Source organism: Rousettus aegyptiacus, unplaced genomic scaffold (assembly GCF_014176215.1).
Source record: "Rousettus aegyptiacus isolate mRouAeg1 unplaced genomic scaffold, mRouAeg1.p scaffold_m13_p_2, whole genome shotgun sequence".
NCBI lineage: Eukaryota > Metazoa > Chordata > Mammalia > Chiroptera > Pteropodidae > Rousettus > Rousettus aegyptiacus.
Genome location: NW_023416295.1, coordinates 125,565,223 through 125,590,654, shown reverse-complemented (window position 1 = coordinate 125,590,654; position 25,432 = coordinate 125,565,223). Strand labels below are relative to the sequence as shown.

The 25,432-nt window shown below is 52.9% G+C and overlaps 1 protein-coding gene across 2 annotated transcripts in view; it reads left to right on the top strand.

Moving 5' to 3' along the window:
- Nucleotides 1-575: 575 nt before the first annotated feature.
- LRP1 (LDL receptor related protein 1) overlaps nucleotides 576-25,432 on the top strand; it is an 83,552-nt gene continuing 58,695 nt past the window's right edge. For both annotated transcript variants that reach the window (XM_016127678.2, XM_016127677.2), the window contains exons 1-8: nucleotides 576-1,136; nucleotides 9,423-9,545; nucleotides 11,979-12,116; nucleotides 13,854-13,973; nucleotides 15,122-15,250; nucleotides 15,368-15,631; nucleotides 24,223-24,385; nucleotides 24,495-24,717. In XM_016127678.2, coding sequence (XP_015983164.2) covers nucleotides 1,070-1,136; nucleotides 9,423-9,545; nucleotides 11,979-12,116; nucleotides 13,854-13,973; nucleotides 15,122-15,250; nucleotides 15,368-15,631; nucleotides 24,223-24,385; nucleotides 24,495-24,717 — 1,227 coding nt within the window. In that variant the 5' untranslated portion in view covers nucleotides 576-1,069. The remainder of the gene's footprint in view (nucleotides 1,137-9,422; nucleotides 9,546-11,978; nucleotides 12,117-13,853; nucleotides 13,974-15,121; nucleotides 15,251-15,367; nucleotides 15,632-24,222; nucleotides 24,386-24,494; nucleotides 24,718-25,432) is intronic.

Below are 25,432 nucleotides of genomic sequence, written 5' to 3'. Positions count from 1 at the left end.
GGAGCGAGGTGGGGCGGGCCCTCGCGGCTCCTCCCCCACCCAGCCCCCCCTCCGCCGCAGGCCCGAGTTCTAGTCCGTCTTTGGAAGTCTCCAAATCAAAACTCAGCCTTTCCTCGCATCTTCCCTGCAGAGCGGTGGCCCCTACCCCCAACCCAGGCAGGCGAGGTGCAGTCCGTATTCTCGAGTGAAATAAGACCTCGGTCCAGACCCTCGGGGTCTTGGATTCCCAGACCCGGCCTGAAATCCTAGGGCATGACAGCGAGTTTCGAAGAGAAGCCGCTCGGGTCTCTTCACTGCCCAATCTCCTCTCGTTCCTTCGGCAATCTGCAGCGTGGAGAAAAAGGGCCCAGTCTGGGGAGAGGGCGCCCCCAAACCTGCTAGCGACGCCCCGGGCCCCCCAGTCCAGAACCGATGGCCAAAGCTCCAAATATCGTAGCTGCTCAGACTCCCCCTCCCCAGGGCAGCGCGCCAAATGGGCGCATGCGCACTGACAGGACTGCCGCGTAGCTCTTTCTCCCCCCCCTTTTTCTTTCCCCGCCCCTTCTCTCTCTCCCTCCTCTACCCGTCCCCTCCCTCTCCCCCCCAAGCTCGCCCCGCGGCACCTCAGTCCGGGGAACAGTGGTGCGAGCTCCAGGCCTGTGCACTGAGGCGGAAACGAGGGGAGCCCCCAAAGCTCCATCAGGCCCCTTCCAAGGGCTCCCCAATCTGGTCCACGCCCCCCCACCCCCCCACCCCGCCTCCTCCCAATTGTGCATTTTTGCAGCCGGAGGCGGCTTGGAGATGGGGCTGTGAGCTTCGCCCAGGGAGGGGGAAAGAGGAGCGAAAAGAAAAGCTGGGGGTGAAGGGTTTGGATTTGGAGGTAGGGGAGCACACCCTGGTCAGCAGACCCTCCCCAAGCTCCGAACTCTACCACTTCACCCACGCCTCTGGTGCGCGTTGTCGAAGGATAAGAATAGAGGAGGACGGTGAAAGAAGAAAAAAGGGGGACCCCCCAATTTGGGGGGGGGTGCGACGGCGAGAAGTAGCAGGACCGGAGGGGAGGGGGCTGCTGCTTGCATCAGCCCACACCATGCTGACCCCGCCGCAGCTGCTGCTGCTGCCCCTGCTCTCAGCTCTGGTCGCGACCGCTATCGATGGTAAGTGAGATTCCGCGGCCCCCTTGGACCCCTGGGGACACCCACTCCCCAGCCCCCACTCCTGCGTTCGGATGGGGAAGGGAGACGCGGGAGGGGGTGCCTTTTGTTATCCTAGTCCAGCTGACACAGCAGCGGCCCAACTGGGGGTGGGGATGGGGGTCCGATTTGAAGGATGGGGGCCCTGGGCAAATGATGCTTCCCGCCCCCCCCCCCAGCCCAAACAAAGACCAGAGGCCTCGGAAGGGAGAGGAGGGTTCCCCCTTTTTTTCTGATCCCGGGATCTAGAGGCCTTCTCTTCCTATCTCTGGTCGGGGAGGGCCTCCACCTCCCCTACATCCTCTACCCCTCTACTCCCATCTAGATTGTGAAGGAATCCGGATTTGCAATGTAGGGCTGCAAAAGCGGGTGGGGGGCCTTTTGCAGTGGCCTCTGAATCTGGAATGGGGAGCAGGGTCAGCAGTGCCCTGCTGGGCAGAGGGCAGGCAGGCCTGAGAAGGCTGTGGGTGGAGAGGGAGGGCCATGGAGAGGCCCCCTGCTTGGATGTGGAATCTGGGCCTGGGAGACCAGGCTTGGAGGCCTGGGTCCAGAATCCAGCAGGCTGCCTGCCTGGGTTCTGAAGTGAGCACTTCCCCCTCTCAGCCTCTGTCAGTAGCCTGAATAGGGCTGTGTTGGGGGGCGGAGGAGAAGCAGGCGATGCTATGTGACTTTGAATTTTCCTTCTTAATTCCTGGGAGCTTTGAAATGAAAAACGTCAGATGTCATCGTTGGGGAAGGGGACTGGAGAATGGCCTGAAATGCTGAGGTGGGAGGGTGAAGGAAGGCTGCTTTCTCCCTGACTTCTAGCTTGAGCACAGTTTGGACTGCAAGAAGAGTTGAGGTTGGATGGGGGTTATGGTTATGCCCCTACCCCCCAATTCTCTTCTCTTTTTGTAAATGTGTTTATTTCTCTCCACCAGTTCTCCTCCCCCTGTATAAACACGCTTCTATACTGCAGTTAGGTTTGGGCTAGAACTGTCCTTTGGGGAAATGGGGTGCTCCTTCTCCCCTTTTTATGTCAGCTATTTTTTTCTTGTGAGTCACTGGCTCAAGTCTTGCTCAAGCTTTGAGCTGGGGCATGGGTTTGGGCTGGGTTGGGCCCCTGATTTGAGAAGGGGTGGGATCTCATTGCTTCCGTCATTTTAGTCCTGTCATCTGGGGAAAAAATGGGTCTAATACCATCATGCATCCTTCCTCCATCTTCTGAATTTTGCCAGGTTATGATTGGGAAAGTTTTCCCTTGAAACCAGATTATCCCTCCCACTCCTCCCCCCCGCCCCCCGTTCCCCCTCTCCAGCTGGGGGATGGAGGTTAGGGTGTCAGGAAGTAACTGTGCTCCGAAAAAGAGTATGTTCTGTGACCCTCAATTGTGCCATCTTGGGAAATATCTGTGCCCCCCCCCCACCTTAATTATCTGCCCAAGAGGAGGAAAGAGGCTCTGCCCTGAATATCCTCCAGACCAGCCCACACAGCCAGTCCTTGCCCATGACTTCCTCTCTTATGCACATTCTTTCCTCTTGTTCTCAGTCCTGTGAGGTGAGAGGGGAAACTGAGGTAGAAAGATTTGGGTATGACAGCTTTTAGGAGGGATAGAAAAAAAAGAAAGAGACCATCAGGAGCCCAAGGATGGAGGATAGATGAGTTAGAAGCTAAGTGTGGGTCTCTTTGGAGAGCAGAAAAGTTCCCTACACACCCCCCGCCCCCCCATAAGGAATGACCCCAGGTAGCATCACCCCCAGGGGTTCTAAAGTGCTTCTATTTGCCACACCAAGTTGGTTAGTGGTAAACGGAAGAGGGAGACTGGACATGTTCTCCTTAACTATCTCTCTACTCTTTCTTAAAATTTTCACCCAGTCCAGAACTATAACCCCAGCTCAAACCAAACTGTATTCAAAGTACCAGGGACAAGACTCCTTCCCAAATACACACTACTATTCTTACCTTGGGAATGGGAATACGAATCATGGGTTCCACCCTGCTCTGGTGAGAAATGGGAATTGCACGGCCTGTAGGGCCAGCGCTACCGAGACAGCCTAAGGGATTTTCTTATCCCTACCTTTGCCCTCATGCCCCAAGCCCACTGACTCAGAACTTCCTCCTTCACCCTTTCAGAGAAGGGAACCCCCCTGACCCAGCTTACTTGACGTAGTGTTTAACCTTCCTTCCTGCTCTGCTCACAGGCCTTGCTGCTTTCCCTCCTGGAAGCAGTCCTCTGGGCCTTCCCCACCTCTTCTACCTTCTCTGCTATTCCTGAACCCACCTGGGGTCCTCTTCTCTTTGGGGAACAATGTCACTTCTCGTAAGTAGACAGCATTGAGTGTACTTGCTACCAGGGAGGATAGGGAAACAGATGGGGTGTAGAATGGGAAGAGGGGTTGTTGAGGACTCTGCTGAGATGAAGAACATTTTGTAGTGTGGAAGGCAGCCCCAGGCAGATGTGGCTCAGGAAAGAAGGCTAACTGCCTCCCTCTCTCCTACCCTTCCCCACACACCCCTCTCTACACACCCCCATGAGCCAGTGTATTACCAGTTATCAGATAAACTGGACAGTTGAAGTGAGTTACGAGGCTAGGGTGTTTCCTCCTGACTGAGAGAAGGTTCTAAACTCCTTTCTCCCCTGATCAGACCTGGCTCCTTGAACATCTCCTCTTACCCTCACCTGACAAAGAATGTATAGGACATTGATTTTGGAATTTGGTGGGGGGGGGGTTGTATTTTGATGTTTGAGGCAACATTAAAAGGCTTCCTCTATTTTCTCCATAGTTTTTTTTTTTTTTTTTTTTTTTTTTTATCCCCCAACCCTTTCCCCATCACTGGGCCTCCTAAGGATGTCAGCTGGGGCCCTGGCCAAAGCCAGATCCTGTCCAAATGCCCCAACTCTTTAAAACAACTTCCTTACCTCTGGGAAGCCCTTCCTTTCCCAAGCCTGTCTTTCCTCCTGCTGCAGTCTCAGCCTTGCACACTGGAACCTCAAGCCCAGAGCTTATTTCCCTTCAGCAGTGTCTTTTCGGGGTTCCCCCCCCCTCACCTCCGCTCCGCCCTGCCCCACCTCCATGGACTCTCCAGCCTTCAAGGCCTCCAGCTCCAGTGGGGGCACTCACTGCTCAGGTGATTGAGACTATACGAGGGTCCCTGACCTGGTAGAGTTGGCTGCTGGATGTGAGTGTTTAGAGAACCTAATCTCACCCCACTGTGTCCAGTCCCAGATTTCAGCCCAGTTAGCAGGATCCCGCATTGTTTGGAGAAGGAAGCAGTTGGCTCTGGAGTACTTCCGGTGCAGTGGCCCCAGGCACTAGTGTTAAACCTCCTTGAGAGAGTGGTGAGGGATTGTAAGGGGGTGGGAGGAGAGAGGTATTTGTTCCTCTTGCTCCTCCTGGAGAGACGAGAGTCTCCTCCAGCCTTGTTTTCCCTGTCTTTTTTCCTCCCACCCTCCCAATTCTTTGGGAGGCAGTAGTCCCTATTCTGGGTCTCCCTTGGGTCAGACATTGCTAGGGCAGAGACTCTGTCTCCCTAAATCAGGATGTATGCTGCCCCCACCCTAATCTGAGTCTCAAGGGGGTTGTTACTCTCCAGGTTCATTCCAAAACAACTGTGTCATTATCTCGGCCACCTCTGGGCTTAAGACCCCATTATTTTTTGCCTCTGTCTGTCCCTGGTAGATGCTGTCTTGGCAGCTCAGAAACTCTGCCTCTCATGGTATTGGCTCATCTCTTTTATTGCCCATCCTTCGAGGTATTCTCTGTCCTGTTCTCTCAGTCCCTGTCGCTTACTTTGTCTCTGTCTGTCTCCACCCCCACCTTCATCCAGGCCTCTCAAAAGCTACCTGGGAGGAGGCATCTCTCCTGGGCTTTCTCCTGCGCTCCTGGCTCCCACCTCGCCAGTTTGGAGTTATTCTTTCCCTCCAAGGCCAGACTGGGACTATCCAGTTCGGCAGTGAAAGTTCCCCCTCTACTTTCTTCCAAGTTCCTCTCTCTCCTTCTCCTCCACTCATTTGGGGAATGGATTTTGGACAGAATGTTTCTGCAAGAAGGGAACTCGATACCTTTTGTGGGCTGAGTAAGAGGGAGAAAGGAGAGATTTCAGAAGGAAGGAGGGAGGTTAGACTTCTTGCAGAACTTCCTCATGACCTGAGAACTAGAGAAATGTGCAGGGAATGGGTCAGGAGCTTAGAGCTCTTACTTCTGAGCATGAGCTGCTGCTCGCTTGCGTACGTGTGTGTACGTGTGTGTGTGTGTGTGTGTGTGTGTTGGGCAGTAGTGGGGAGGGCTTAAAAAGGCCTGGTGAGAGATATGATGACCTCTGGAGGCATTCAAGAGGTTCGAATTTTACTTTTGTGTAGGGGGGGATAAGATGGTGGGGAGGTCATTTGTCAGGCTAATGTGCTGCTGAGTCAATATTGACTCAAGATGGAGGGGGAGACCCTTTGCCTCCCTGGGCGGGCAGAGCAGGCAGTCTGCAGTTGAGGCTATCCTGTATGTCCATCTGTCCAGGCCGCAAAACAGAGGCCCAGACTCAGGAATGACAAAAATGTGTCTGAGCCTCACTGAGCTGCGGGAAGGAGCCACCGGTAACACCCAAAATACATAAAATTCAATGAAAAGCCCTGGGTTTGGGTTTGGGTTTGGGAGGCCCTGGTGCCCCACCCCCATATGTTTGAAAGTTTAGATTCCTGCAGGCTCTGCCCCCCCAGCCCTTGGCCACCCCCTGGCTCCTCTGTTCCCTTAGCTATATCATGTGATTCCCTTTAGAAAACACCCCCCACCACAGCCTATCTCTCTCTATGCTGTGTCTGCTCTTGAAAAGGGCTTCAAGGGTCTTTTCATGCATTTTCTGCCTCAAGTCTTCTGGTCCTGCAGGAAGTGCCATCGGAGGTCTCACCCCTCTTTCTCTCCCTCACCGCTCCCAAGGGGATCAACGGATGTGTCCCCTTCTCTGAAGGAGACGTCCCCAGGGCCTGTACTTTCCTCACTCTCTCTTCTCTGGCCAGGCACTCTTACCCGCCTTTCCTACCCCACCCCCAAGGTCCCAGAATGGGAGAGAGGACGGCAGCCAAGGCTCAAGCAGGGCACTGGGGTCCGTGTTGTGTCTGGACACACACCCAACCCTGCACCTCCTGTCCTGGCTCCAGCTTGGTGGCCTTGGGGGCCATGGCTGGGCTGGGTGCCTGAGTTTGAGGGGGGGCAGCAATGTTGGCCAGAGTTAGCATGGCGGTCACATTCATCTCTAGGCAAAGCTGAGAACAGACGGTCCCTGTGTCCTGGCGTTCTCTGCAAACTCACTCACTCTCCTCCCTTTCTAGTCCTCTCCTCCTTCTTCTCCCTCCTCTCTCTTCCTTCTTCTGACCTATTCTTGTTCTTTTCATCTCCTCCCCTCCTTTCGGAGGAGCCCTGAAGACCACTGCCGCCTCTCATAGTCCCACTGCCCACTCCCAGTGTCAGAGGACCAATACATTCTCCCTGCCATTTCCCTTCTTCATCCTTCTCCATCTGGCTCCATCATCCCCAATGAGGAAACCACCCGTTCAGTCACCGATCTCTCCGTGCCTTAGCTTTTTAATCTATGTGATGGGGATTGCAACAGTACCCACCTCACAGGGTTGCGAGGGTCTAAATGAGTTAATATGTAGGAAGTGTTTCAGAGCAGTGGCTGACTCATAGTGACCATGTTGAAAGTGTTAGCTCATATCATTAGGAAGCCCCAATTCTCATGAGGGGCGGGAGGCAGGGAAGGCCAGTCGTTGATCCCAAATTTAGGGCCAAACTTGGGGCAGTGTTGTTCTTTCATCTAAGCTGCAGGCCATAGAAGTGCATTTTCTGGGTACTGGCATCAGATGCAGAAGGCTCAGCTGAGAGGAGTGGGGTTGGCCGGAGGCTCTAAGTAGATTTCCAGCTCCTACCCCATCCCCACTGCAGCTCCCTCCCACCTCAGAGTGGGGCTTCCTTCTGCTGTGTAGACTACCCCAAAGTAGGTTATTTGGTTTTTTTCCTCCCCTCTCCCCCTGAAAGAAATCAAAGACAGGCTTTAGCCTTCAAACTTCAGATTCCTAGGGCTTTCTCCACCATCGCTGACAGGAAGGAAGTCCTTCCACTTATCTCTCTGTGATCTGTGCTGCCCTGGCCTTTGGGAGATGTGTACCCCCAACTCCCTCTGTCCTTGGGCCTGAAGAGATGCTGCTGTGGGATATGGGGACCCTGAGGGCTCCTCTTCCTTTCACTTCCCCCATCCCCCACTCCCCTCCCTCTGCAAGAGCACATCTGGTTTGTGAATCTCTCTCATTCCAGCTTTCGGAGTTTGCCAGCTGCTGTTTCCTCTGTCGAGTTCAGGCCAAAAATGGGGGTGGGGGACAGCAGGGGGGACAAAGTGAGGGCCAAAGGAGAGGGGATTGTGGCCGGGACACAGCATGGAGGGGAGGTCGGAGTGACCAACCAGTGACCTCAGGCCCAGGCTGTGAGTTCTGGCCCAGGAGGTGTGGGGGTATGGACTAAGTCCAGGTCGGGGTGGTGGGGGTGGCATGGGGACTGTTTCTGGGCTCCAAACAGCCCATCTGCCCCTGAGTCCTATTCCAGCCCCCGCCAGCCCCCACCCCAGCCAGTCTCGCTGGCCAGGGGAAGAGGACCATTCTCCGGCATGCTAACTAGGCTGGCAGGCTGTTTCCCGGGAAGACCTCACAGCTGGCCCAGTGGGGCAATGAACTCAGCATTATCCACCTCCTCAAGGGGCCTTTATTCCCTGCTCAGGGTGGGGGGTAAGGGAGGGGGACTCTGGGGGGGCCTGGCCCAGCTCTCCTTCATGTGTTTCCTGAACTCGGCTCTCATCCTGGCCAGGGGCCTGAGTGTGGTCCCCTCTGCCAGAGATGAGGGTTAAGGAGGGAGGACATCTTCTCCGTGTGGTTCCCCTCAGACTCTGTCCCTCCCTGCTCAGAGCCCTGTCATGCTTTCCTTATAACTCCATCCCAGCCCTGAGCATACTTTGCCCTGCATTTGAGGTAGTGATGTACAGCTGTGCTCCCAAGGGACAGAGGATCCGGAGGGGGCATCGCACTGCTCCGTGACGCCCCAGTGCCACAGAGCTGGTCTCCAGTACGTGTCAGCTGAATAGCTTAGAGTCAATTCAAAACTGACTGAGTCCTGGTTTTGTCACTTGCCTGCTATGTTACTCAACCCTCTCTGAGGGTTGGTTTCCCCATCTATGAAACAATAGTGTTAGTGGTACGTACTTTGTCATGTTGTGGAGCGGATTAAATAAGATGACACATGGAAAGAACTGATTTCTCACAGTTCCCGGCACATACTGAGCCCACAAGAAGCTAGTGTTACCATTCCCAACTTCTTGAAGAACGAGGTGAGGGAATGACTTAGGAGCAAAGAGAGACTGGCGTGGGGGGGGGGGGCGGGTAAAGGGACAGGGCAAAGAGGTCCTGGATGGAGTAACTTCGTGAGTCGACTGGGCCAAAATCAGCTCCCGCAAGTCGCCCTAGCCATCCCCTTGCCTTGGCTTTCTAACTCCATCAACCTGAGCAATCTTTAGGTGCCTCTGACCTCTAAGGACACCTGCTGAAAGTCCTACCTGAGATCTAACCACAAGGGAGGCTGTGTCTCTAGGAATGGTGGTGGAAGCTGGGCTCTCTCTGCCCTGCCCTGCCCAATGTATCCTCCAGTACGTCTGCTGATAACCACCTCCAAGCTACCACTGTACCGAAGGCACCCCACATGCACTCTTCCAATCTGGAAGCCTGGTGGTTAGGAGTTGGAGATGGGTGGGGTGATGGATTCCAAGGACCAAGAGTGTCCCAGAGGGCAGAGGAGCAGAAAGGTTAAAAAAGACCAACTCTGGGCTTCTGGTAGGAGGGAGAGGAAGATAAAGAGAAAAACATGTCACCGTCCCCTAAATGCCCCATCCTTCTCCATCATTCTCAGTCAGCAAAGCCAGGAGTGCTGGTGCCTGGCCAGAGTAACCAAGACAGCAAGGGTTTTGGCCCTGAGCGCTGGAGGAGGGGCACGCTGGACGGGCAGCCTAGGGGGCTGGGTGAGGGGCGATAAAATGTGCTCCCTGCATCTTTCCTGTACCCTCACCACAGGTACACAGTGTTCTAGCGTGACACACTGTCACCTCCCCCCAGGCACATGGACTGTAGCTCAGAGTCTGAGTTGGATGAGGACTGGGAAAGAGGAGAAGCTCTAGAAAGGCTTCAGGGCCATGGAGTTGGCTTCCCTCCTTCATTTACCCTTCATTTTCTTTCCTCGCCCTTAGTCCCCAAGACTTGCAGCCCCAAGCAGTTTGCCTGCAGAGACCAGATAACCTGTATCTCAAAGGGCTGGCGGTGTGACGGTGAGAGGGACTGCCCGGATGGATCTGATGAGGCCCCCGAGATCTGTAAGTACTCTTCTGGGTCCCGCCCCACAAACCCCTGACTTATCTCTTCATTTTGGCCTGGGCTGTTTGGGATGAGGACAGCTGATCTCTAACCTGGTATAGACCTTGCTCTGTGATTGTTTGTCCATGACACAGCTAAAACTGTCCTCTCCTCCCTTCAGAGTGCCCGGCATGGTGCCTGGTGTGCTAAGAAATGGCACCTCCAATTGCTCCCTCAGCCGCTACCCTCCCCAAGCCTGCCAGAGACTGTGTTCTCTGCGTCAACGGCTTTGCTGGAAGGAGACGGCCCAATCTCCCTTTTCTTTCACTTGTCCCCCTTCTTCCCACCTCAGAGCCTCCTAACCCTTGCTGAGTGCCCCCAGGTCTGGCCAGGTTCCCTTCCTGTCCTCAGGCTCCCAGGCCAAAGGCCACCAACTCTTGCTCAGTCTCTGTACCAGAAGCCCCACCCCCGTGCATTTCCCGCCACGCACGCCTTCTCCTGCCCCCAGTAAATGGTGTAATCAGAGGCAGCTGTTTAAACTGGGAGAAAGGTCCCCGCCCAGCCTTTACCCTGCCAGTGGGGGGGGGGGGCGGGGGCGGGTGGAGAACTTACTGGCTGGACCCCAGAATCCTGGGCATCTGGCAGAGTGCTGGGGTCTCCACCTTCAGCCTCTTCCCTGCGCGATTAATACGGGCCAGGGTCTATGTGCCCCTGCATTCTTAGGTCTGTCTCTACTCTCTTTCCCAGGTTTATTCTGTTCTAGTCCCATCTCCTGTGCTTTCCCCACTCCCTCACCCATAATTATCAGGGGTAATTTTAGGGCCAGAAAAGGAGCCAGCAGTTCTCTTGGCCTCACCCCCATACCCTACCCTGAAGGAGTGGGGGCCAGGGATATCCTGCAAGTGTTTCCGTGGTGGGGGTGGTTCAGCCTGGATCATCTTCCCGTCTGATGCCACCTTTACGCCCCACATTTCTGACCTGATACTTGGTGTTAAGGGTTAAGAAAACTTTGCGGAAAAGCCCGATCTGGTGCTTTTTATTCATTCTTCCTTTAGTCTGATGCAAACCCCACCTTATAGACATACCACACTGTCCCTACTCATACACACTCCCAGACCCTCCACACTCACACACATCCCCTCCTGGGCACTGACTCGCCCACCCGACATACACAGACAAAGGCAGATGCTGGCACGGACATGATCTCACAGCAATTTGGAGTCACCACTCAAACGGGAGATGCAGAAGCACAACCTGCATTCAGACAGATGCCCTCAGACACACGCAAACACATACTCACTTCCCAAAGGACATGGAAATGCACAGACTGAGGCCAGAAATACCAGCACACATAGATACGCAGATACACCCTCACTCCACACCCCACACGTCTCTCACCTGTGCTGCATACTCCTCCCCAGGCACACGGGACAGGTGCACTCACATGCAGACGCTCTGTCACTCACACACCCTGTCCAGGTTTGGGAGCTAGTAGGCAGTAGTCCGTCTTTCAAATCATGGGCTCAGCTGGCATCCTAGCCTGGGTGGCTTCCCGAGGATTCCCTGAAGAGGTTTACCCTTCCCCCTAGCCCAAAGGAAGTACCAGAGACATCAGCAGTGGGCCGCCACCTTTGACCCTTCCCTAATCCTTCCATCAGGCAGGCTGTTCTGAGGTTGGTGCTGTCAAATAGAAATATAATGTAAGCCACATAGGCAATTTCAAAATTTTCTAGTAGCCACATTAAGAAAAGTAAAAATAACCAGTTAAAATTAATTTTCATTTTATTTTACCCAGTGTATCTAAAATATTATTTCATTATATTATTCATATAAAAGTATTAATGAGATTTTCTCATTCTTGTGTGTGTGTGTGTGTGTGTGTGTGTGTGTAGTATTAAGTCCTCAAAAGCTAGCGTGTATTTTATACTTACATTTTGAACTAGATGCAATTCAAATGCTCGATAGCTACGTGTGGTTGGTGCTGTGTACTGGACAGTGAGGTCATGGAAGACCTGGTCCCACTCTCAGCCCCAGGCTCTGTGACCTGCGGAGCTATGAGAAGGAAGTGATCTTTGTCATTTGAGCTTCTCTGCCATGGACTCAGTTTTCCGCAGCTCATTGGAACCTTTCACCTCTAACCTTGGCCTGTCCTCTGAGTGTACAATGTGGAGACATTGGGGTCTATAGGCGTAGGTCGTTTGGAGAATGGACTCTTGGCGGAAAGCCTTGTTCTCGTCTCCACCTGACTGCTCCAGGTGTGTGACTGCTGTTATGAATGGTGCAGAAGAAGTTTAGGTGGAAGAGCCTAACCAGCACTGAGGCTTCCTGAGACCTAAAAAACTGCAGATGTCTGCAACCCCAGTCTCAATTTCCCACCTCCTCACCCAGTGAACAGCTGGCCAAATGGCCACTATAGCCAGCTTGGTCATGCTAACTTTTCCATCTGCTCCCAGGCCCACAGAGTAAGGCCCAGCGATGTCAGCCAAATGAGCACAATTGCCTGGGCACCGAGCTGTGTATCCTCATGTCCCGCCTCTGCAACGGGGTCCAGGACTGCATGGATGGTTCGGACGAGGGGCCTCACTGCCGAGGTAAGGGCCCTTCCACTTCTCGTATTTCAGGTGGATGCACTGACCTCTCAGCCGGGCACCTGAGGGGTTTGGAGGCCTGTTATCTGAGGACTATCCTCACACCTTCAGTGGGGATGAGGCCTTGTCCTGCACCCTTACACAGAATTACCACCAGACAGACAGCAGCCCAAATCTGTGAGCACTTTGGAGCTTGGTCACCATCCCCATGGGCCTCGGTGTGGGCTGTGGCCTGGGCACTTCTGTGTGTCCTCAGACAAGTCACTACCTCTCTCCAGACCCCAGTTTCCCACCTGTAAAACGAGAGCTTTATACTGGATTAGTATTTTCATATATATATATTTTTTAAATAAATGGTGGGATCCTTTCTCCAAATGGATTCTTACATGAAACGTGAGTATGAACAGAGAAAAGTGCACGCTGTGGTAAAAGCTGAGGGTGGGGGTCTGGAGCTTCGTTCACCTGCCTCCTCAGCCTGTGGGAGGAAACACATCTGCACACTGTTCACTCAGGGCGGGGAGTGTGGGGCAAGGGAGTTTGTGGAAGAGTTTTATCCTCTCCTTTGGTTGATTTTGTATATTTTTATCTGAAGCTCCTGGGATGGGTTGCGGAGTGCGGGCCTAGGGGCTGACTTCAGTTACCACACACATTCCATCTTATCAGCTGGTGCATGTTCAAATTTGCTTCCTTTGGAGTACCTTTTCAGTTTCAAAAACAACAACAAAAAAACTCGAAAACCTGGGGTTTGAACTTACTTCTCTTGTATTATAAAAGTTGGATCTCCTCATCCTTCTGCCGTATATCCAGAGGAGAAACTCGTTTCTAGATTTTACAGAACAAACAATACTTCCTTCCTTTGTGGGGGAAGGCTGGGCAGGCAGCACATTTGGGTTCTCGGGTGGAGGTGGGGAGGAAAAGGAATAGCTGGGGTCTGACCCCTCACCCCAGCTCCACCTGGCAGGCTTAGTGCTTCTGAACGTCTTAGCATCTCAGCAGCTCTCACTCCTAGGTGGGGGTGCGAGGCAGCTGGACAAAGGGGTCTTTGTGGCCAGGCCGCCTGGCCCCACGCAAGGCCATTAATTAGGTCGCTGGTGTGGGGGGGCAGCTGCTCCCACCTCTCCCCCCTCCTGTCTCATTCCCTTCTGTCTTCCCTGTGGAAGTGGGTCAGTGGCAGGAGAAAGATTAGGGAAGGATCCCAAGGGAACCAGTTTTGCTCCTCCTCCCGTCCTCCACCTGGACCTTACTCAGGCCTTCTCTCAGAGGCCTCCAGGGCCCAAGGGACAGGTTGGAGGGTGCTTCCAAGCCGGAGCTGGGATCCTACAGGGAAAACCTGATTCCATGCCTACTCTTCACCCTCAGCCCTAGAGCCAACATCGTAGTCCGCGGGCAGAGAAGACAAGAGACATATCAGGGAGATAAGACTCACTGTCCATGCTCCCTCTGAGCCCAACAAACTACCAAACCCCTCTCCAGAGGGACAGAGGGGCCAGAGCAGCCAGAGCAAGGAGATATGGTTCTACATTATAATTGGCTGTGTGACCTTAGGCCTATCTTATATACATACCCTCCCTGGGTCTCAGTTTCCTCACTTGCAAAATATAACAGATGCTTCCTAAGCCCCTTCCATCTCTGCCACTGTAGGTCCTAAAGGGTTGACAGGAGGTGAGGGAGGATTGCAGTCTGGGGGTGGCTGCCAGGTCTGGGGGCCTGAGTGTGTGTCATCTGCCCGCCCCCCCACAGAGCTCCGAGGCAACTGTTCTCAGCTGGGCTGCCAGCACCACTGTGTCCCCACATTCAATGGACCCACCTGCTACTGCAACAACAGCTTCCAACTGCAGGCAGATGGCAAGACCTGCAAAGGTGAGTGAGTGCAAGTGCTTGTGTGTTGATGGGGGAAGAAGGAGCCACGGCCAGCAGGTCTGGCTGGGGCAGGAGAAAATCAGATGGGAAGTTCAAGAGAGGAGCCCTGGCTACACGCCCTGCAGCCTCTGGGCATGACGGTGAGCCCACTTGCTTCCACCAGACCTTTAAAAATTCATCTTAAACTTATATTGGTCATATGTGAGTTTTCGTGTAAGAAAAAATTAAAGCACGACAGATAAAACCAAAGTCCATTTTGACAAATCCTCCTCAGTTTCGGTTTCTTTCCCATCTCTGTGGAGGTCAACTCTGTTATAAATTTGCCATCTCTCTTTCCAGGCCTTTTTCTGTGCACCTGTATGCACGCACTCACCGAAAATCTAAGTGAAAGTACTCTTTATGTGTATGTCCTCTTTTTTACATAAATAACATACCGTACATGTCTGTTTTCAGTTTTTTCACTCAGTTATGTTCTAGAGATTTTTCCATGATAATATGTAGAGATCTACCTTTTAAAAAACCACTGTGATGTATGACTTACTACTGTTTACTTGGCCATCACCCTATTGATGAGTAAGATATGCCTAATTTCTCTCTGTTACTAACAATGCAAACTTTTCTGTTTTAAATTTGCCTCCCTTAAGTCTTTGCACAAATGTTACCTTCTCAGTGAGGCCATCCCTAGCCACTCTAAAATCACACACTCAGCACCTTAATTCTCTATCCCCTTTCTCTGCTTAAATTTTTTTCCATAGCACTAGTCACTTTCCAGTGGACTAGCTCCTCAAAGTATATAATTTGCCTTTTTGTTTTATTTATTATTGTAATAACAGTATTTCGTTTATTATCAGAATTTAATTTTCGTGAGGGCAGCCTAGGACCTCCTAGGACAGTATTGGCATTTGTTAGAACTAAAGGAATACTCTCTGAATGAATAATGTGCACATATGTGGATATTTCTCTAGGGTAGATTCCAAGTCTGCACTTGCTAGGTGATAAAGTTTGCACATTTCTTGTTGAAATAGACTGCCAAATTGTGCTCCAAAGTAGCTGAAGAGGTGCACACGCCCAGTGGTAGCGTCTAGGGCACCCATTTTCCTGCCCTTGTTACACTGGAAATGACCATGCCCTTGCCCTTTCCTCGGCAGACTTTGACGAGTGCTTAGTATACGGCACCTGCAGCCAGCTCTGCACCAACACAGATGGCTCCTTCACATGCGGCTGTGTGGAAGGTTACCTGCTACAGCCAGACAACCGCTCCTGCAAGGCCAAGAACGGTGGGTAGGGTCATGTGTGGCCACAATGCTAGGTACCCTCGGTGTTGTTCCCTGATGGGGAGTGGCCTGAGAGGTCCTCGGGTCCCTTGCTACACTGACCCTCCTCTCCATCTACAGAGCCAGTAGACCGGCCCCCTGTGCTGCTGATTGCCAACTCCCAGAACATCCTGGCCACATACCTGAGCGGGGCCCAGGTGTCCACCATCACACCCACCAGCACTCGGCAGACCACAGCCATGGACTTCAGCTATGCCAACGAGACTGTGTGCTGGGTGCACGTTGGGGACAGTGCTGCCCAGACACAGCTCAAGTGTGCACGAATGCCTGGCCTGAAAGGCTTTGTGGATGAGCACACCATCAACATCTCCCTCAGCCTGCACCGTGAGTCACCTCCTTTCAGCTTGGAGGGCGGCAGAGGGCAGAGAAGGTGGAGCCTGACTAGAGGCAGAGAGTTAGACAGGATGACCCCCGTCCGGCGTGGGAACCTAAATAAGAAGCCCCTGACGGAGGCCAGAGCAAGGAACCGCACATGCTGATAGCTGTTTGGGGCAGGGACAGTCTACCTATGCTTTTCTGGCCCAGATCTGAGGAATACTTCTTAGGAAAAATGAAGCAGTCAATGCCAGAGACCAGGGACTGTCCCTTCTCCGAGAAAGGAGTGTTTTTAGACTGCCAAGGGGCTTTCCCTTTTACTGGGAGGCAAGACAAGAGAAAGAGGGGCCTCGAGCCTGTGGAATCTTTCTGGGTTGTGGCTGAGGGCAAAGCAGCCAGAGCCTGGCTGGGTCTGTCTCCGTGTCCCATAGTTTCCCTTTGAGGTATTGTCAGAATGGACCCCTTGCTGCAGCATGGGTGTGGGGGTCCTGGGGCTGTTTCTGGAGACCTTTGTGGCACTAGATGAGACCAGAGAAGGAACCATGAGCACTGGGGCCACCTGAGCATTTTAGGATACCCCGGATGTTCCCAGGCTCCCTCCCTAGGCTGTACTTTGCTATCTTAGGGGTAGAAGAAAGGGTGTCACTGAAGATGGGGCCAGGGCATAAATACAATGAGTGGAGCAATCCTGCTTGGCTCAGATGCTATTATATAAACAAACAAAACATCTGGCATCATCACATTCCCAGAAAATGCACCACAGGACTGAGGGAAAGATGGGGCCTATGGTTGATCTGACCCACAGGGGAGAGTAACTTGATCTATGACCTTCGGTAAACAAAAATTCCCTGTCTCTGCTTTGGTTTCTAATCTGCATAATGAGTTCGAGGCTGTCTGTCCAGACCAGATAAATTGAAGTGAAAGGCCGAGGTAACTGCAGAACAGCACATGCGAGGTTTAAAATTGTGAACCTTGGGCCTGCCTAGATCTTTAAGTTTCTTCATCAGGTCCTCATGTGATGATCCCCATGGAAGACAGAGACCCCAAGAGGACACAGGGCTTAGTTCTAGGGGAGCAGGTGTTGCTCGGAGAGCCCTTGCCCCCTACAGCCTCATTGTATGGTCCACACCTTGCCTCCAGCTCCTGCAGAGCATCCCTTTGATGTCCATGGGTTGTTGATGACGAGGACCCACCTGCAATCGAACATATGTCCTCCTTGGAGTGCTGAGCTGAGGGCTGCCCCACCTGGTTGGCTGAGCTCTTGGGCAGTGGGCAGCTCAAGGAACCCCTTGGAGACAGAAGGATTGGGGCAAAACCCATGAGACAGCTGCCCTCTCTGCAGCTTGTCGACTGCCCCACCCAACAGGCCTGTCTGGGCAAACAGCTCCAGCAGTTCCCTTCTGGCCCTGAGGCCAGACCATGGGCTCGTGGGTAGGAGGCTGGCAGAGGGGTGGGGACGAGGCTATGCCCTGATGGGCACCTTCTCAGCTTTTGCTCTGGCCTGGCCCCTTTCCTGCCTTCCTCCCCAAGAGAAGCAGGAAATAACCTCAGGCAGGTACCCCTCCCTTGGCAAACAGAGCTCTGCCTCCCAGACTGCTAGACTCATTGGGCCCCTCTGGGGCAGAGTCCAAGAGGCCAGAAGAGAACGAGGTTCTGGGGAGAAATGCTGGTGGGGCAAAGGAGTGGGTTCCTCTTGCCCCAGCCTCTGTTCCTTGCTCCCTGCCCTGCCCCTACCCCATACCCCATGCCGCCTGAATGTCTGCCTGTCACCCTGAGGATGGTTGTTTTGCTCTCATCCCACAAACTAATTATGGGTCCTGAGCTGAAGATGTAGGAAGTGTCTTTCCCCTAGTGCCCTCCCCACATCTCCAGTTTATCCCCCTTCCCAGGAGAGGCTGAATGGCCTGCCCTGGTGTGTGGGGTGGCTGGTCCCAGGCACTTACCTGTGCAGTGGGCTGCTAGCCTGTAATTAGCTCCCCAAGGGGGATGAAGAAGAAAGGCTGCTGCTTTCTCTGGCTCTTTCTTTGCTCTTGGGGGAGGCCCTCCCTGCAGTCATCCCATTCTTGACTGTGACTGTGACCTCCATCAGACCCCTGGGCTGAACCCCATGCAGGAGGGAGGAGTCTGACCATTGAGAGGAGCTGGAGCCCAGAGGCCAAGAGGCCAAGAGAAGCCTGCCTGCTGGTATGAGAAGAAGGGGGAGCCTGCCTAAAAGAAAACTCGAGAAACAGAAATAGAATAGAAAGAAGGAAGGAGGCCAGGAAGTGAGCCTGTTTCACATGGGTCCTGAGGCATGTGTGAGCCAGGCCTACTCTTAGTCCTGAGAGCCCCAGAGCTCCTCTCAGGCCCTGGGGCGGCCGGTGGTTATGCAATGCATCTTCAAGGAGAGGCTTGTGGAGTAGGCTCAGGACCCAGGCTTCCACTTTCTCCTATCTTGACCCCAATTCCATCCTTCTTTTTGTACTCAAGAGTGGAGGACATCCACTGACCAATGTCCCCAAGCCTAGGCTCCTGACCTTCCTCCTCCTCCCGGGATCTCTTCCCCCACCCTCCTGGGAAGTCACCGCAGGGCCCATCCTCCCCTCTGCTGCTGTCCCGGCAGAATGGGAGATCTTGGAGGACTCTGATCCCATGACTGAGAACATCATGATGAGAGCCAGAAGATGCTTAGGGAGGACCAAGGCCAGCCCCTTGGTTTTTAATACTGCCGTCCCCAAAGCAGAGACACCTTGATTTTAGGTAGTACGTAGATATGCAATTTTTTTTATTATTATAGTTATGATTTTATTTAATACTCATTAGGAAACTCCTAATGAGTATTAAATGAAATCAAATCTATGATTTCAAAGATTGTTTAGGATGATTCAAAATAAGTGAGCTGATTTAATAGGTTAAATAATAGTGCAACTGTACATAAACATGGCAAGCATTTTGAAAGTGATACAGACAAGACTGAAGTTCTAGAAAGTGTGGTCCAGAAGGGTCAACAGGCCTAGAAGTACCAGAGCCAGGCGTGGCAACCCATCCTACCCCACCACCTCTAACCACTCTCTCAGGAAACCTCAGGCCCTCAATTCCCTTCAGGGCTGCCGCTGGGCAGAGCCGAAGGTCGAGTCTCCTGACCCCACCCCACCCCCAGTCCTGCGTTGCCTAAGCTGCCGTCCTCTGACCTGTCCTCCCTTCAGTTTTGAGGATATTTCCACTATTGAAAGAATGAGGGCAGACTGCAGGAGTGGATCCCTGGGAAGTTATGTGTGTGTGGTGAGGGGAGGTTCTGAGGTGACAAACAGAGGCCTCGAAGGAAATAAGGTTTGCTGAAGTCACTTAGTTTTGAACTGTGTATAAGGATGCTCTGGAGGGGCCCTCGAGAGTTTTAGCATTTTCTACCCTGCACCGTGCTGCATGGGGAAGAAGGAGGTAGAGGCAGGGAGGCCCAGAATAGGCCTCCTAGGCTGCAGGCAGCAAGATTGCGAAATAAGTCCCCAATTCCAGCTGGCCAACTTCACTTTTCCTTTCCCTGCCTCCGTGTGTGTGTGTGTGTGTGTGTGTGTGTGTGTGTGTGTGTGTGTGTGTTTAAAAATCACAACAGGAAATGGGTAGTGATTTTTCTAGAGGGGAGACAGAGAGAGGGCAGAAAGCAGCCCCTCTGAGTTTGTGATGAACTGGCTTCCCCAGCTGGAAGGGGAGCTGTCTTCCCACTGAACTAGGCACCCCAAGCCCTCTCAACCTCCCACCCGGTGCCGATGGAACATTTCTAGACTTTATGAAAGCCGCCCTTTTTTGGCCTTTATCACCTACAGGGCGTCAGAATTTCGAGGGGCTCTAGCCATCCCACTCTTTGGCCTTGAGGCCCCTACATCCTGGTGCTTTTGCCTCCCATTTTTGTTCCTAGTTTCTTAATCATTTAACAGCCCTCCCCTTCTCTCCTAGCCCAGGACCAGCCCTGTGTCTCCGGCATAGCTCCAGCCCTGTCCTCTCCTCCCCCACTGTCTCCTTGAAGTTGCCTCTCCACCCAGCCTACTCCCAACACTCTCCCCCTCCACCATCCCCCCCACCCGCCGTCACTTGTTTTCAAGCCAAAGGAAGTAACTTAAGCAAGAGATGTGTTTTAGAGCCCAGCAAGGATTTCTTAGTAGCAGGAAGACTCGGGTTCTGATTTCGAATCAGAGATACAGAGGCCAGGCACCTCATCCCTGGGACCCAGCACCGAATACTTTTGTGGACCTGGGCCAGGAAGGAGAAGGAAGCAGGGCATGCCCCCCAAGTGAAAGTGCGAGCAGGAAGGGGCCCAGGGGACACAGTGTGACTGAACCCTGGACTTACTGGTAGAACAAAAAGAGCTGAAGTCAGGACCTCACAGGAAACGGGAGAGGGAGGACATGCCATTTAGCAATGCTTCTGCCAGGCCTCCTTCCTACCTGCGAGGGCCTCAAACTCTGGATCATCTCCCCAGCCCTCCCCTGACTCTCCCAGCTATCAAGACAAGATCCCCAAGTGGCTCTGACTTGCAGGAGGATTACTAGACAGATGGCTTCTCTCATTGTCTTGGGCATCCAGAGGCCAGAGGAGGAGGATTCTGGCAGTAGAAGGGAAGGGAAAAAATGATGTCCCAGCTCTAGGACAACCAAGTGAGGACTCAGTACTCAACAGATATTTGTTGAATGAATCAGTCAGTGCAAATGTGCCAGGAGCTGGAGACAAAGATGAAAGACAGCACCCTGCCCTCAAAATACTTGTAGTCAGGTAAACAGGCTGTGATAAAAGGAACTACTGGGGCTATGCGAGCCAGTAAACTGTCCGCCTGGAGGGCCCACCTTTATTCAGGAGGCCACGGGGCTCTGGCTGGAGGCACAGACAGTAACTTCGTGGAGATGTTAGGAAAGGATGGGGTGGAGGTGAAGGAGGACGATGGCACAAACCACAGCTCCCATTTGTGGTGTGTTTATTATCTGCCAGGTCTTGTGCTATGTGCTGTTAATGCATCATCTCATTTTACAGATGAGCAAACTGAGACTCAGACAGTGAGTAACTTGTCCATAGCCACCCATAGTCCCACAGTTGGAAGGTGACAGAACCAAGATTCAAACCCAAGCTGTTGGCTTCTAGAGCCCAGCTGGGCCCAGAGCAGAGCAGAGCGATGGGCAAGGTGGGGAGTTCTAAAATAAGGGCCGGATGCGGTGTGTTTGCTGCGACTATGGTTCAGGAGGAAATGGGATTCTTCCTCACTCAGGGACCTTGCTACAATCTTTGGCAGGGGCGGGTGGGGGCTTGAATGTGTTGGGGATATTTCCTCAGGGCACAGAGGGCGCCTTCCTTCCCCAGATTTGTTTTAGGGAATATGTCTGGAATCCTGCAGCTGAAGCTGGGGTCTTCTTGGGAATGGGGTAGGGCCTGTTGTTTTTGGAAAAGCAGCCACTATTTAGGGAAAAGCATCTTGAACATTGTAAATGATGGAGAAGTTGAGAAAAACTGTAGTTATGGGGACCTAGCATGCTGAGCGTTGGGGTCAGGCTGTAGAGAGGGCTCCGTACTTACATACATACCCCAGGTCTATTCTGGGGCCTGGAACTGAAAGTCCTTTGCGACATCACAGGCGGCTGTGGTCTGTCCTCTGACTCAGCTCCCTCCCAGTTTCCTAGCAGCCTTCTCTGTGTTGGAATCCCCAACTCCTTGGTCCCCAGACCACCCCCCATACTCCTCCCACAACACAACCTACCTCCCCTTGGCTTAACCTGAGACTCTCAGACTGCCCTCAGGATTTGGGGCCTTTGGTCAGAGCCCCTCTGGAGGGTGCACTGGGGTAAGTCAGCCCTGAGAAGGCTGGGCCATGAGAGGACACCTACCTTCTGGGTTTCTGGGGCCAGAATGCTTAGGTCCTATGAGCCCAAGCCCAGGACTCCACTTGCCCCCCATGCCACAAACAGAGGGAGGTAACCCAGACACTGCCTGTAGGGGAGCCCAGGAGAGAAGGCACCGTATCTCGGTCTGAGCTCCTCTCTACGCTGTCCTCACAGTGGTGTGAGTGGCCAAGCGTATGTGTGTGCATGTGAATGTGTGCGTATGTGTGATGGGGCAGGCAGAGGAATCTGGACTTTAGGAGAGAGGAAAATAATGTGGCGGAGGGGATTGGATAACAAAGGATTTTTGCTTGCAACTAATAGTCTCCAGCTGCAAAAATACCAAAGGGGAGGCCAGGTCGGGCTAGGGACTCCACTTCTTGCCAACTCCTCACCGGCCTGCTGAGTGGGGCCCTGCTTGGCCTTTGGGAGGTAGAAGGGGAGACCGGCCAAGGGTAAATATCTGAGAGCAGGACGGTCCCTCTGCCTTCCTTCCTGGAACTGGTAGGGAACCTAGGCCAGGAGGGAGGCCCAGAAGTCAGCCACGTCCTGAGGCTTGTGGGGACAATTGTTAGCTGTACTTGGGTGGGGGGTATCAGATCTCTTCAGGTTTCTTCCTCCTTCCCTCTTGCCAAGGGAAGGGTGGGTGGGGAGCAGGGCAGGGTGTTGCCAGCCCTGGAGCTGGACAATGACTCAGGGAAGCCTCAGGAAGTTAGAGAAAGGACTCAGCTGCACCAGCTGGTGCTGGGAAAGCAGCTTCAAATGATGAAGTTCATTTTCATGCCAGCAGCCCCCAGACCCCCACCGTGGCCACCAAGTAAAGGGCACACAGCCCTGTTTGCCTTTCAACCACCTTGCTGGCTGCCTGGGGCTTTGGGCAGATCCTCCTGCTCCCAATCCCCCCCCACCCCCCTTGCCTTTGGGACTTTGGCTTCCTCTGGAGGCAGCCCAGCGGCATTCATTTTAATCTGTTTTCTCTGTGGTAACAGTGTGTGAGGCATTTTGATCGCCTTACCCTTGCCCTGGGCCCTCTTCCTACTCAACCAGGGACCCATATCCCCAGGCTGCTCTGCCCCCTCCCTCCAACCTGTCAGTACCAGGGCCCAGAGGAGAGAGTGGCTGGGTTCGGGGGTGCATCAACACTTACAGGGATAACTCATCCTTGTGACCTTTCTCCAATCACCTTGGAATGGGATTCAATGCGGGGGACCCGATGAGGAAATTAGTTTGATGAGAGCCTCAAATTGGCTCTCCCTGCCCCCCCCCAGCCTAGGTCCTGTGACCGTGAGTCAGTGTCAGGACTCAGCCAAGTTCCTTGGGAGCCATGTTCCTGTTCTCTTTGGCCCTCACCCCCACCCAGTGTTAGGAAACAGCCCCTGAGTCCCTGTGGGGAGGAAAAGGATTAGGGAGGGATTGAACCGAATGCCCAGTCATCATACCTATAGCTGTGTGGGGGCAGAATAATCCCCATTATGTTAAGTGTGGGTAGTGGGGAGTGAGTTTCAGCCAAAAGCAGGTCATCCAGAGGTTTCTTTCCCCATTGGGGAAATCGGTGGAGGTGGAGTACAGGGCAGGGGTCCCAGGGAGTCACTGTCTTGAACATTTCTCAGTTTGCAAGAGACATCACCTCTGAGAGGAGGAGTAGTTGGAGGAGGCAGTGAGTGGACCAGAGCCAGTGGATCCTAGAGAACAGGGGCCCAGAGGAGGCCAGCAGGAGTCCCTGTCCCCAGACTTCCTGCCTCCTAGACTTCTTCCTACCCTTATCCCACCCCTACTCTCGGGCCCTGCTTGTCCTCTCGCATCTCCTTCAGGTCCATGGCGTGCATTGATTGTGGCACTTGATCTCCACCCTCCTCTTCCACCCCCAGCCTTCAGAAACTCCCCCTCTTTCTGAGCCATGCCTCAGTTTACCTTCAAAGTCCTTTGATGGTCTTTCTCTTATGTGCTTTCTCCTCCGGCCCTATATCTTATCCCTTCCCACCCTTCCTCATATGAGGAAACTAAGCAATAAAGATATTGAAGAAACAGGGGGATGGAGGTGAGTAGAGGAAGTTTGGCCATGTCATTAGATCCAACCTTTTGTCACCATGGCCTTTTCTTTTCTATCCATATGGGCCTCCTATTTTTGACTTTTTTTCTTCTCAGATTGGATTTATCGATGAGTGCCCTTTTCCATTTCTAAGTCACTCAACATAAACAGCTTCCAGTTAGTGCTCTGGCTAGCGTGAAATAACTTGACTTACCATATAAAGTTGATGAAAGTCCTGCCGAAAGCAAAGAGGTGTGATGTTTTAGTTAGCCTAAGTACTTTTATCTCAAGTAAAAGCACATTAAAAAAAAAAAAAAAAAACTGGAACGAGCTAGTGGACCTGTCCTCACTACCTTTTGGGACCCTAAAAAGATGGGCCTGTTCAAGGAGGGGCTGGAGTTAGGGAAGTTTGTCAGTCAAACAGCCAACATTTACCCAGTGTCCTGTGTGCTGACCCTGACTCAGCATGGAGAGTGGAGCCGTGTGGGAGGATACTCAGAGGTTTCTCCTTGGAGAAACTGGGTAGTTGGAAAGATGGCAAAGATCGTAAGGCAAAAGGTGCCACTGCTGGTAACTTTCACAGGAGCACAGGGAAGAGAGACGGCTGTCACCTGGGTGGTGAAGGAGGGCAACCCAAAGGAAGTGGGCTTCCAGCGGTGGGTTCTGTACCAGCAAAGGGTAGGCGTGTCTGTGGGAGGACCTCCCCTCAGAGCTCTTTTATTCGTACTTTCCAGACGTGGAGCAGATGGCCATCGACTGGCTGACGGGTAACTTCTACTTTGTGGATGACATCGATGATAGGATCTTTGTCTGCAACCGAAACGGGGACACATGTGTCACTTTGCTAGACCTGGAGCTCTACAACCCCAAGGGCATTGCACTGGATCCTACAATGGGGTGAGAGGGGCAGACAGGGGCTCTGCCCTGGAAGTGGTAAAGTAGAAGCTACAATGGAAGGATAGGTGTCCGATGTCCAGAACTCTTTTGACGTGCCGTCTGCCCACAGGAAAGTGTTTTTCACTGACTACGGGCAGATTCCAAAAGTGGAGCGCTGTGACATGGATGGGCAGAACCGCACCAAGCTAGTCGATAGCAAGATTGTGTTTCCTCATGGCATCACACTGGACCTGGTCAGCCGCCTTGTCTACTGGGCTGATGCCTACCTGGACTACATTGAGGTGGTAGACTACGAGGGCAAAGGCCGGCAGACCATCATCCAGGGCATCCTGGTGAGGATGGGGAGCATTTGGGGGAGGACCATATGGAGTGTGGTGGCCCTGAGCCCTCTGGTGGGGAGGAGGGGCATCATGAGCACTTTGGGGAAAGGACAGGATATGGTTTCTACTCTGATGGGAGCAGTCATTTTAGAGACACTTTTTATTTCCCTCTTCTCATTTGATCCTCACAGTAACCCCTGGAAAATGAACAAACAAGTGACTCAGTTCCCTTCTGGCAGATGAAAAAAGTAGGGTTCAAGAGGTTACGTAATTTACCTGAGGTTATATAGCTGGGAAGTAGCCTTTGAATCTAGTCTAAAAGCCCGCCGGCTCAGAGATAGCACCTCTACTCTGGGATAATTAGGGTGACCATCCATCCTGGTTTGCCTGGTACTATCCTGGCATTAGCCCAGAAAGTCCCACAAACCAGCAAACCCATTAGTCTTGGACAAACTGGGATAGTCAGTTACCTTAGATAAGTTACGTGGGTTGTGGAGGTCATTACAGGGCTTGCTTGGGGCCGACCAGTCCTCTCAGCCTTCCCAAAGCTGGGGGCTGGAGTTAGGCTGAGAATGTTCTCTGTGCACAGAGTTTAGGGCCCAACTCCAATTTAGTCCAAAGTCATGCTATCATCTACTATGTGCCTGATTCTGTGGGGAACATGGTTCCTGCACCCAAGGGGTTTGAACAGAGTGGGCAGGGTCAGTGCCCAAATCACCAGACAGTG